Source organism: Siphateles boraxobius, unplaced genomic scaffold (assembly GCF_051911475.1).
Source record: "Siphateles boraxobius isolate OS27281-9 unplaced genomic scaffold, OSU_SipBor_1 29, whole genome shotgun sequence".
Lineage (NCBI taxonomy): Eukaryota > Metazoa > Chordata > Actinopteri > Cypriniformes > Leuciscidae > Siphateles > Siphateles boraxobius.
Genome location: NW_027508908.1, coordinates 1,725,001 through 1,737,500, shown reverse-complemented (window position 1 = coordinate 1,737,500; position 12,500 = coordinate 1,725,001). Strand labels below are relative to the sequence as shown.

The 12,500-nt window shown below is 36.3% G+C and overlaps 1 protein-coding gene across 9 annotated transcripts in view; it reads left to right on the top strand.

Moving 5' to 3' along the window:
• Positions 1–12,500, top strand: part of inpp4b (inositol polyphosphate-4-phosphatase type II B) — a 177,119-nt gene that overhangs the window by 81,904 nt on the left and 82,715 nt on the right. For all 9 annotated transcript variants that reach the window (XM_077245910.1, XM_077245914.1, XM_077245913.1 and 6 more), the window contains 2 exons: positions 938–1,007; positions 8,036–8,183. In XM_077245910.1, coding sequence (XP_077102025.1) covers positions 938–1,007; positions 8,036–8,183 — 218 coding nt within the window. The remainder of the gene's footprint in view (positions 1–937; positions 1,008–8,035; positions 8,184–12,500) is intronic.

Genomic DNA, 12,500 nt, shown 5'->3' with positions numbered 1-12,500 from the left:
GTCCGCTGTGCGATAGGCTACCTCGAGTTGTCATAGACGCAGCGCTGCGCTTCTCGTTCGGTTCTGAAATGCAAAAATTTTTTGATTAGGCCTAAGGTTACTTTTTTTTTTCTTTTTTTTTTTTTTAAAGGGCACGCGCCCATGAGCACCCACGGAGGAAAACATAAATCGGCGCCTATGGATAGATGGATGGATGGATGATAGATAGATAGATAGATAGATCGATAGATAGATAGATAGATAGATAGATAGATAGATAGATAGATAGATAGATAGATAGATAGATAGATAGACCCACTGATAGATATTGATTGAAGTAAAATTGTTTGAAGTTGTAAAATTGATTGGACAATAAGGCCTTTTTGTGCTTTACTGTAACATGTGTCTGTCTATGTATTAACTCAGAGCCGTTGTGGTTTTATTTGATCTGTGGCCTTCATAAGTGATACATAAACATGGACTGATCGCGCCTCTTGTTTCTTTTTTTTTTTTTTTTTTAAGCTGTACGCCAAGAACAGTCTGGAAACTCACAAGACCCATCCAAGGTCATGAGACCTAATGAGACGTGAAGACTCATCCGTCATTGCACTAAACCCTGATGAGGGGAATGCATTTCAAGTGATTAGGTCATAAGCGCTGTGGGTGATGTTGATGGAGGATCGTGTTTGTCTTGAGCTTTCGTGAGGGTCTCTCCTGTCCTGTATTGCTTACAGTACATTGGCGCTCTGGGACACTTGGAGAACTCCTCTATTATCTGAGCAGTGGTGCAGGTGACAGCTTGTCACTGTTCGTTCGGCTCATGAGACGGGGAGAGAGAGTCACCAGAGTCTCTGATGTCGTTGGTCGTATTTAGAGTAGTAGTCATTATGTTGACATCTAATAATCAGTGACAAATGACCTTCAATCTCAAATGCATAATCTTGTTTTTTTCCCACAGTGCACGCTGGTGTACGAGTCGTCGCATGGAACCATTAATGACAAGGATAACGGACCAATAATGAATTCTGGTGAGTTAAAAAATGCTTTATATTTTGTGGTTTGGGCTTTTTGTGGTTTAAGGGTTATAATACCTGAAGATAGAGACTAGAGAGTAATCTTCAACTCAGTGTTCCCATTCAACTCAGTGGAAGTATGTGGTAATGGCAACTCGTGGCATCACAAAAACACATAATCCCAAACTCTTTGCTAAGAGTCTCCAGTGTCCGTGTGATTTTTATTTATTTATTAGTATTTTAAAGAAATTAATACTTTTTTTCAGAAAGGACGCATTAAATTGTTCAAAAGTGACAGTACGACATTTATAATGTATTTCAAATGAATGCCGTTCTTTTGACATTTATATTCATCAAAGAATCCTTAAAAAAATGTTACACAGTTTCCACAGAAATATGAAGAAGCACAACAGTTTTCAGCATTGATAATAATAATCAGAAATGTTTCTTGAGCAGCAAAACCTGTGATTTCTGAAAGATCATGTGACACTGAAGACTGGAGTAATGATACCGAAAATTCAGCTTTGATCACAGGAATACATTATATTTCTCAATATTTTCACATAGTAAACAGTTATTATAATAATATTTCACAACTTTACTGTTTTTCTGTGTTTTTGATAAAATAAATGCTGACTTTGTTAAGGGAATTTGTTCAAAATCATTTAAACATTTTACAGACTAAATTTTAGAGCTTACATTCTTAAAAACAAGCTTTATTTTGTGTTTTCACAGCGATGCCTTAGAGGAACCATTTCGGGTTCCCTAAAGAACCTTTCTTCAACAGTTCTTAAAAGAACCAACATTTTAATAACATTTTAATAAAAATTTTCCAGGTTCAATAGATGTTAAAGGTTTTTCATGGAACCACTGATCCAGGATATAACCTTTATTTTTAAGAGTAGTGTATAATTTAATGGAGTATTTCCAATTTATGTCATTAAAATGTATTTGAAGATGGCCATCAATGGTGAATGGAGAAGCTTTTTGCAACCATCTACCATCAGCGGCTAACTGGGTCATGCTAACCAGCCAAACCATCACTGGTACATATGATGTAATTTCCTATTGAAATATTTTATTGCTCAGGACTATTTTTCTTCGCTTTCTTCCAAAGAGTTACAAGAAATGCAAAACGAGGCTATTGTTGAAATACAGTCAAACTATAGAGCTATTAATGAATGTGGATTGCAACTCAGATCATTCAAGCTTCAGAGAATCTGATGAGAAATTCATGAGTTCATATTGAGTTCGTAGGCTTTTGTGTCTTGGTAGATTTGAGCAGTTTTGTGATCTCTCCTGCAACTCGAGAGATGAGGCATGAGTAAACATCTCCCTTTTCATGCCCAGTTTCCTACTCTAGGGGAAGTTTAGTTTGAATAAATGGTGCTTTCATAAAGTCTAAATATTTAATCAAAAATAGTGTTGTTTTAAAAGGGTGGTTGATTATGATTTCATGTTTCATGATTAATGTTGCTGTTTGAGCGTAAACAACATCTGCAAAGTTAAGACGCTCAAAGTTTAAAGCAAAGGGAGATATTTGCTTTTAAAGAAATTGTTTTTTAAGGACTACAACAAACGGCTGGTAGGGACTACACCACATTCCTACCAGGTTAGTGACATCACTAAAATGTACATTAACCCCACCCCCAGGAACGGGATTTATACATGGCTTTCAGTCACGTGACTTTTTTGTTGTGGACGCCATCTTTAGGACCTTTGCGTTAAATTTCGTAACCTCTCCCTGGTGATCGGAAAGATGTCGCACACTAAAATAGCACACCTCACTACGGATGAAAAGCAACGGTATTTAAATAAAATAGATACTTTAGGGATAGATCCGTATTTACTGTTAAACAAACTGCTGACTCCACTAAAGTCTAGTAAAAACTTGCCAAATTTTACGTTTGCTGACATTTACATCTACCTCGTCCACAATCCCTCTCCATACACCGGCGAAGCGTGGCGGGGCGTAATTTACGGGTGCGAGATGTCCCCATCACTTTTTGCTTGGGTCGATATTATCCCCACCACTTTTGAAACATCTCGCGCCACGGATGTACCAATACAAATAAATAAAACATCTCCAGTTAACTTGCAGAGCATCATTTTGTTCGTTTGTTAAATAAGAGGTGATCTGGCACTCTGAAATGTGTTGTTTTTGAAATCAAGTGATCAAAGTGGTTGTTCACTCTGCGATCAGTGGTGCAGATAAAGTGTTTTCTCGTGACTCGCGCAACGTGCACAGTCTTCACACGGACGCACGCTTTAATCCATTTCAGAGACTATCTATTCGTTCCGGTGAAATCACAAAATAAAATGCACACAAATGTGTTCCTGATTCATATACAACCACTGATAGACATAATCGGTTTCATAAAGGGGAAAAAAACTATACGAGTGCGGATTCGAACCCAGTACCTCTGACACGCTTGGCAAAAGTTCTGTAACAAAGTATATATGTAGATAGTCGGATCTATGTATTTATTATCAGTGCTAACAACATATATTAGATCTCATTAAATGACAAATTAAACCCAATGACTATTTAAATCGATTGCTAGACATCGATTTTGCATTGTATTAAATGCCCCCATGAAGAAAATGTTTTTTGATAACAGAAGGGTAAGTGGCACTCTGCTAATGAGTAATTGCTGAATTGATGAACATAAAAGCATCGCTGAACTGAATTGCTAATAATGTCGGTAAAGCACATCTCTTGTATTATCAGTGACATTTGGACACCTTTATTTTCAATTCTCATTTATTTGTATAGCGCTTTTCACAATATTTCAAACCAGCTTTACAGAAAATACATGTGTCTACATTACAATAAATGTCCAAGTTATGCATTTCAGAAATGTATACAAATCATGCAGTTAGCTAATAATCTATTCATTTAAACAATGTATTAAGGCAGAAACAGTGAGCAGTAGCATACTGAAGCAGGTAACAACAACATAATTCAGCCAAACGTATAACTAAGGTTACTAAATGTAAATATAGATTGCGGTCTAGAATAAGGTTATTAACTTAACCAATTGTAAACTACATGTTTTAATTTAGCTAGCTAACCTGTAATTTGCTAATTTTACTTTTATTTAAATTTCCAGGTCAACGTTGATTTCTCAACATTTCTTTGTGATTTGCTGTTATCACAGTGGCATGTTGCAATTCGGTCCTACAAATGGCGGCCGCACCACTGTGTGACGTCACATGAAATCTATGTATAGATTATCATGACAGAATATGCTAATTAATGACTAGAAGATAATACATAAATTCATCAACTAACCATTTAGAAATGTCCTGTTGCTTCTACATGTTGTCACTTCTTCTTGAGTCTCTCCATCATTGTCTGACTCCGGTTTGAACATAAAAGGCTAAATGTTTTAGAAATTTTCAGTGCATGTCTGTGTAAGGTAAAAGGACACAAGCTCTTGAAGCTCCGCCCCCTGTGCCGGGAGCAGCAGCTCATTTTCATTTAAAGGGGCACACACAAAAACAATGCGTTTTTGCTCACCCTCAAAAGTGACCATTTTAATGCTATATAAAAATATCTGTGGGGTATTTTGAGATAAAACTTCACATACACACTCTGGGGACATCAAAGACTTATTTTACATCTTGTGAAAAGGGCATTATACCACCTCTTTAATTGAGCATTTTTATTTAGTCCTGGGTCTAATTATGTGGGTGAGCAATGAAATGATCAGTAAAGGAAACGTTTAGGAATGGTTAAGTAGAATCGGAAGCAGAATTGTTCAATTCCGTTGGATTGCCATGCCTATTGTTAGGATTATGGAGTGTGTTGTGTGGCGTCTGATTGCTGAATGGTGTGATTGCTTAGCTTAAATAACTACCAGCAGCTCATTAGCTTAATTACCTCAGGTAACACATCAGGATAAACAGTATTGGGGGAAATCAGCCTTTATGCCAATTCAATGTAGTCAGTGTAATTTGTTTTGCACAGTAAAGAAAAGAGAGTTTGAATAGTTTTGGCACTTTATTAGTGAGTGAATAAACCCAAAGTCTCTGAAAGTTCCCTGAGAAACAAACTCTGTAGAAGGTCATTTCTTTATTTATGAGCTGCTGTGATGTGATGGATGGATGCGATGCCGGGAACGGCAGACGGGTCTCTCTAGAAGTCCAGGGTGTTCGGTGTCATCTTCGTATCTGATGTTTCACAGTATTTATTTGTTGGTGCTGTAACCGTATTGAATGTCATTGCGGCTTTGTAGATGGCTGTTGTTTTAGTCACCCTACTTCTTGTCAAAATATGTTAGTCTCTGCTGCTTCTGAAAGACTGACTAATGAAATTTGTCCCCGTCACCCTAACCCCTATACATCCGCTGTGCTTCAACACTAACGCAACGCAAAGTCATTTCCCTAAGAGCTTGAGCAGGCAGAGATGCTGCAATCCGCTTGGCCGTCAGATTAGAGGTCAGAGGTTAATCCTCCACAGCGCTAGATGAGGGAGTTTGCGTTCAGTTCTCCTCCTCTCGAGGTCACGCGTCCATCTGTCTCTGTCTTCACTCGACATCCTCAGCGAACTACCTTTCTGTACTTTCAGCTACCATTAAAGACAGCTCTCACAATGCTATGGTGGTCAAAAATATATTTTTTAAGAAAAAAGGAAATATATATGTAAATTTTCAGTGGGGTCCAAAAGCCGTTGATTTGTTTTAATACAACATTTCTCTTTAGTTCAAAAGTTATAAATGAGCATGATGTGTGTGCGTCCGTGCGTGTGTGTGATTTATATATATATTGTATTTTAATAATAATACAGTGTAGTAAGCCTAAGTTACATTAGTGAAAAGAATAATACTTGTTTTTTTACATAAATGAAAGACAAATATCTGATTGATCATATTTCTTATGAAGACTTGGGTAACATAGTTGAATGGGTGAGCTTGATGAATTACAATTTTGCAAAAATTGAGAAAATGGTGTGAGATTATTTGCTTTAGACAGGCTCCAAATGATGTCACTTCCTGGGTGTCACAATTTTAGGTTTATTGTTCTCATTTATAATGAAGAAACTTTTATTAAAATTAGTTATAATAATACGTTTATTTTATATAGTGGCTTTCTGCAAACTCAAGGTCACTTTACAATATTATAACAAATAAACATGACAGCAGACAAAGAAACATTACAGATAAACTAAGATAGATAACATAATAAACTGAGGTGAGTAAAATATGGAAAGATTTATTTTTATATGTGAGGACCCTATTATATAGCTTATTTATTGTTGTGTTGGGTAAGCCAGAGAAAAGAGAATTACAGTAGTCAAGCGTGAACTAAGGTCTCAGCATCATTGACATTTAAAAACGGACGTAAGCGAGCGATATTACGGAGGTGAAAGAAGGCAGATTTAGTGTGGAAATGTGAGGAAGGAAGGAGAGAGAAGAATCAAAGATTAGACCCAGGTGTTTAACAGTGGTGGAAGGTCAAACCAAGACTTCAGCAATAATAACACTGAAACACAGAAACGGATGTAATTTGAGATGAACCAACAAGAAGTATATCTGTTTTATCATTGTTGAGTTGAAAGAGAAAATTAACTGTGTTGAGTTGAAATGGAAAATTACTGGTCATCTACACATTTATAGCATCAATAAAAGTCGATATGGAGTTGGTGGGGAAAGGAGCATTGCGATGAGAACCGATGTAAAGTTGGGTGTCATCTGCGTAGCAATGGAAGTTAAAGCCATGATGACGGATAATGCTACTTAGTCAAAGCACGTAGATTATGAAGAGTAAAGGTCCAAGAACAGAACCCTGGGGAACACCGTGTGAGACAGGGGAGGTAGTCGACTTAGTCTGGCTGATAGAGATGTAATGCTGACAGTCAGACAGGTAGGAAGTAAACCAAGATAGGGCAGTTTCGGAGATACCAAGAGCAGAGAGTTGTGAAATGAGAATACTGTGAGAGATTGTGTAAAATGTACATTCTTAAATCTAAAGTTGTGTTTGTTAACTCTAATTAATGCAGTGTGATCTTACATGAACAAACAATGAACAATCAGATTTTTTTATTAAGTATTATTAACAAAGAATAATAAATATTTTTAAAAAATACATTGCTCATTGTTAGTTAATGTTAGCTAATGCATTAACAAATTATACATTATTGTAAAGTGTTACCAAAATAGGTCAATTAAAAATATTGTTAATGCAATCAATTTTTTATAAATCAGTATAGATTATTTCAAAATACTAACATATAATTGCAATTAATAGATACATACAGAGGCAACAGTTAAGACTCGTTTAAAATTAGCTACGTAGGTTCATTTTATGTTAGTTCTATTTTTCTTACTGTTTAGCCTTTTTTTATGCAAGTCAGACTTTTTTCCAATGCATATACCAGCATTATACATCAAAACCCTTTGTTTAAGCTCTAACTGGAGTTAGACTTTACCCCCCCCGGTGTATTTTATAGGAATCTAATGCTTCAACCACAACTGTCAAAAATGGTCAAAATTTAAGCAGCTCTAGCATTAGAAAAAGTGTAGAATAAATGCTTGTGTGACACTGGCAGATTTCCACTCAGGTGTGTGGCCTGCTCCATGGACTCGCTTGTGGAGCGAAGCATTGACGAGAAGCATGATTTCATGCATTAGAGGCAACAACTTCTTCTACTGCTGCCTCATCTCTGATAAGAGCATTATCAGTTTGTACAACTAAAAAACTTCCGATCTAAGCCATTGCAAGTTACCATTGGTGTTCCCCAAGGCTCAGTCTTGGGCCCACTTTTATTAATTATTTATTTACTACCCCTTGGACACATTTTTAGGAAGTAAAAAATGCTTTATCTGTCTTTCATGCCTACTTCTGTTTTTCCTTCACTTTCTCTGTCCAGCTGCTTTGCTGAAGTGATACAGTGGCTTTATGTAAGGAATAGGCTGAAATTGAAGTTGTTATTCACTGTACTTTGCCAAAATGATCATATGTAAATACATCTGTAATACACCTAATGTTTCTCTCTCTCTCTCTCTCTCTCTCTCTCTCTCTCTCTCTCTCTCCCTCAGTGTTTAAGAACGCGGTGTGTAAGGTGTACAGATTTCAGACGGTAGACAGTAAATGGATGTTGGTGCGGGAACAGATGGCGGAGTGCACACTGTCCTTCAGCGTCCCGAAGCAGCTCATCGCCCTCTACATTCAGGAGGACACCTGCAGGTGAGATTCAGACCGATGAGAGGATGGCTGGGAAACAGAACAGGAGGAAGTAGTGACGGAGGATAGATTATTAAAGCGGCACCAAAAGTTTTACACCCAAAGAATTGAATCTTGGGTGATATATCAGGAGTTAAAGGGCCTACTGTATAAACGTCTGTTCTAGATGTTTAATGCAATATCTTGTGCGAAGAGCCGCATTCACTGTAAATATGACAGTGTAGTATTACTGTGAAATTAATATATTGAAAATTTGATTTATTCATGTGGTAGATGCTTTTAACCAACAGTGTATTCAAGATGCATGTTTCGTCATTTTGTTGACCTTGCGTTTCTAGCTTCATGCTTGAACTACAGGAACAACTCGTACTTGCATTTTAATAGTGGCATTTTTAGCATTTGCAGTGCATGTGTAAATTATATGAATGTCCTACTGCAAACAACATGGTGGCTGAAGTGTCGTGAATGCATTGTCTCGTAAGATCCCTGTTGATTCCCACTCCTAGAAGAACGGGTTGAAGTGAAGATTGGGCAAAGCTGGAATTGTTTGGAAGAAGGAGTGCGACACAAAAGGCAGTAGGAGTGAGATGCCGTGTGCTTGTCGAGCGAGGGTTTATTTCAGAGATGGAAATGGCTGTTTTAGAGCTATACTTAGCCCGCACTAAATTATTCAAGGATGTTTAACACTTCAAAGGAGAGCGCCTGTCCTCTCTCTCGGAAACTCAACCACCTCTCCCTCTCTTGCTTTTCTTTCATTTTACCTTTGCTTTCTCTCCTACCTCCGTCTCATTGTGGGAGCGTTGTTACCTGAGCGTTAAAGAGAAAAACTAAAAGGGAATCGAGCCGCGTGGAATCGCGAGGTGAAAAGAACAAGGGCGCATCACAGGAAACGGCGGTTTTTAAAGCACAGCAGTCAATAATACACTCTGACAGAGCATAGATGTTTTTTTTTAAAGAACACAGTTCCTATGCAGTTCAATCAGATGAATGTGTGATTGATGATACCTTGATGAAAATCTGTGAAATAAAGTGGACTCAGAGTGTCGTTGCATGTCAGATCAATGCTGCAGAACTACCATGTCTTCAGATGCTGCAGCAAGAGATGTTTTGCCATTTATGATTATTTTATTGACAGTCGATGATAGGAAGTGACATGACCACCACAGCTCACTTAGTGCTTGGATGTGTGATCAGAACTAAATTGAGAAAGCCTTTTTTTATTCCATTTCAGGACTGAAAGTTAGCCACCAAGATACAGAATTGTAATTTGAAAGTAAGGAAATTCATACAACGGCTATAAGTATTGTATTCTATTTATGATCATATACACACAATAATCATCAGATATTTTTTTATATATTATATTTTGTTGCATTTTTCTATATTTTGCACTGTAAACTATTATTGTGTTATAATACATTTACCTTTTGTTTACTGTTTTTTTACTTTTTTTATTTTTTATTAATGTAACTATATATACTGTGTGTGTGTGTCTATATATATATATATATATATATATACATATATTTATATAGTGTGTGGTTGGGTGGGTGAATTCTCATTTTCTATATTTTTCTGTATTTAATAATTGCATTCAATATATGCATATTTTTATTTAATTTATTTATAAATATTATTAATGTTTATTATTATATTTATATATATTACAGTTTTTTTCGATTGCTAAACGACAGTGAGCAAAACTGGAGCTACACGTGCAAAACTCTAACTACAGTCTGCACAGCAGCAGTTCATGTGGACCAAACTCTAGTTCGTTTTTCATTGCTTGAACACACTTTTCAAAACTCTACACACTTATCCCATGACTTTAACCACAACCTCCACAACACTCTGGATTTGCAGCACTTTGTTCAATGCTAACACACTGCTGTCAAAACTGTGAACCACACATTCAAAACAGAATAGATTTCAGCCTTGTGCCTTTCAAACACTGCTGATTGCAATTTCAGCTGAAAGGCTAAGCAGGTCTTGTTCGTTATTTGTTCGAATTACAATATGTAGTTTAGTTTCTACCTTTTTTTTTCTCATTGCTGTAATTCCGTAAATTACTGCAGACTATTGAAACTGCTAATTTTCATTTACCTTAAAGAATTGTTATGTTCTAAAAATTTAAATTAATCATGTGAAAGAATGTCACTCATTTCTTTGAAGAAAATATTACCTTGTATCAAGTCACTGAAATTGTTCAAACTGAAAAGTTTATATTTTCTGTATTGGTGTTTGATGCTAGTGTTTTTACTCTCAGTGTGTTCTGAGTGACAGTGTGTGTTATCTCAGTGAGGGTTGTGTATAGTGTTTGGCTGCACTGAGCCTGTGTTGAGCCATGTGTTAAGAGTTGTGTTGCCTGGAATGAGTTTTGCAGGTGATGGGAACCGTTTAGCTCAGGTGCTGTTGCTAGTGCAGACTGTAGTTCGAGTTTTGCACATGTAGCTCTAGTTGTGCTCACTGTCGTTTAGCAATCGAGAAAAAAACCTGTAATATTGTATTAATATTGTTATTTTTATATTTTATATTATATTTTTTAAGTATAGTATTGCATTTATGATTATATATACATTATGATCATCAACTTAAAAATAAGATATTATTAATCAAATTTTAATAAAAAAATATATTTTACTATTTTAGATTGCAGTTTTCTTTATTCTGCTAAATATTATAATACCTTTTATTTTTTATTACTGCAAAATAAATTAAAAATGATGTATATAGTTATATATAAAATGTAAAAGTATATTTTTTATTAATGTAATATTTTAATATTTTTAAAAGATATGTGATAACAATGTTGTGTACATTTTGTAGTACTGCATGGCAAAATGTGAAAACAAAAAATAAATAATTTTGATGGCTATGTTTATTATTTTCTATAGTATTGGCTGTAGTTTGTGAAATCATCAATAAATCAGAATGTGTGTGTGTGTGTGTGTGTGTGTGTGTGTGTGTGTGTGTGCGTGCGTGCGTGCGTGCGTGCGTGCGTGCGTGCGTGCGTGCGTGCGTGCGTGCGTGCGTGCGTGTGTGTGTAAGAAAAAAAATGTAATTACTGAAACTTGTGATTTTAATTTCTAATCCTGTCATTGTAGTTGAACATCCTGTTGAATACGTAGCCAATTCAATTCAAACTCACACTTGTTAAGTGAATGGAGTTCAGATTTTTGCCCAATACTATTGAGCACTAAATCATTTGTGAGCCTGTTTCTCACTGCAGAGCCTCATGCTGAAAGATCCCTCTGCTTAATTTGCTCTTTGTATCCCTCTCTTGCACTTTCCCCAGTGTTTCTGGCTTTACGCACATGCAAAACACTTCTCATCGTGCACCATTATCTGCAGCAACTTCTCCAAAGTCGACAGATATTAGCTTAGACACATCGTTTTCATCTACAACAAAATCATTATAAGCCAGACCAGGACGTGTGTGTTTGTCCATTGAAGAATCTGAGATCGTTAACTCGGCGAGACACACATTCCCAGACTGGAGCTCCCATAGATCAGACCCTGCTAAGCAATTATCATCATGTGTGCATTATTCAGGGAGGCTATTTGGCCTCCACACCTGCTCTCTCTGCTACAGACAGGTAACTTCAGCGGCCATTTCTATCCCTAGACATCTCATTATCGGCCCAGGCACCACATTCACCTTTAAGCCCTTTTCCGCTGCTTTTGTTGGCTCTGGTTTACACAATGGCATAAGCACTTAAAAGAGCTTCGTGTCTCAACGTGCTTGGAAAAATGAAGAAATTGAACAACGCGATGCTGATATTGTATCATTAGTGTTGTTTGCTAAGCATCACTGTTACTGTTAGTCATACTCGGGGTTTGTAACTGGCATCCGCCCACAACATCACGGCACCGGCTTTTGAACAGACACTTAAAAAAAAATCAGCAATTGTAAAAAGCTAGTGTTTGTTTATTATGAATGAGAGAGAGCATTGTCTACTTTTGTTTGTCAGTGTTTATTTGCGCTTTCATCGGACTGACGTCAATGCAAATTCACTGTGGAATCTGGTGTCATTCAGCGCATGTCCTTCACTAGTCAACATGACATCCAAATTAAAACTATTCACTTACTTAAAGGGATCCTGCATTGAGAAATCAAAGATTCCTGGAAAAAGTGTAATACATAATTATTTAATGAAATATTTCATTTTAATAAAAAAAATTCTATTGAAATATTTTTGTACAAATAATTTTTTTTTGCCCTGTCTTCTATTTTGTAAGAAATAAAATAGCAATTTTTCATTATATACTATAATAGATGTTTTGCCAGTGTCTGCTATTTATTTATTTTTAAAAGTAAAA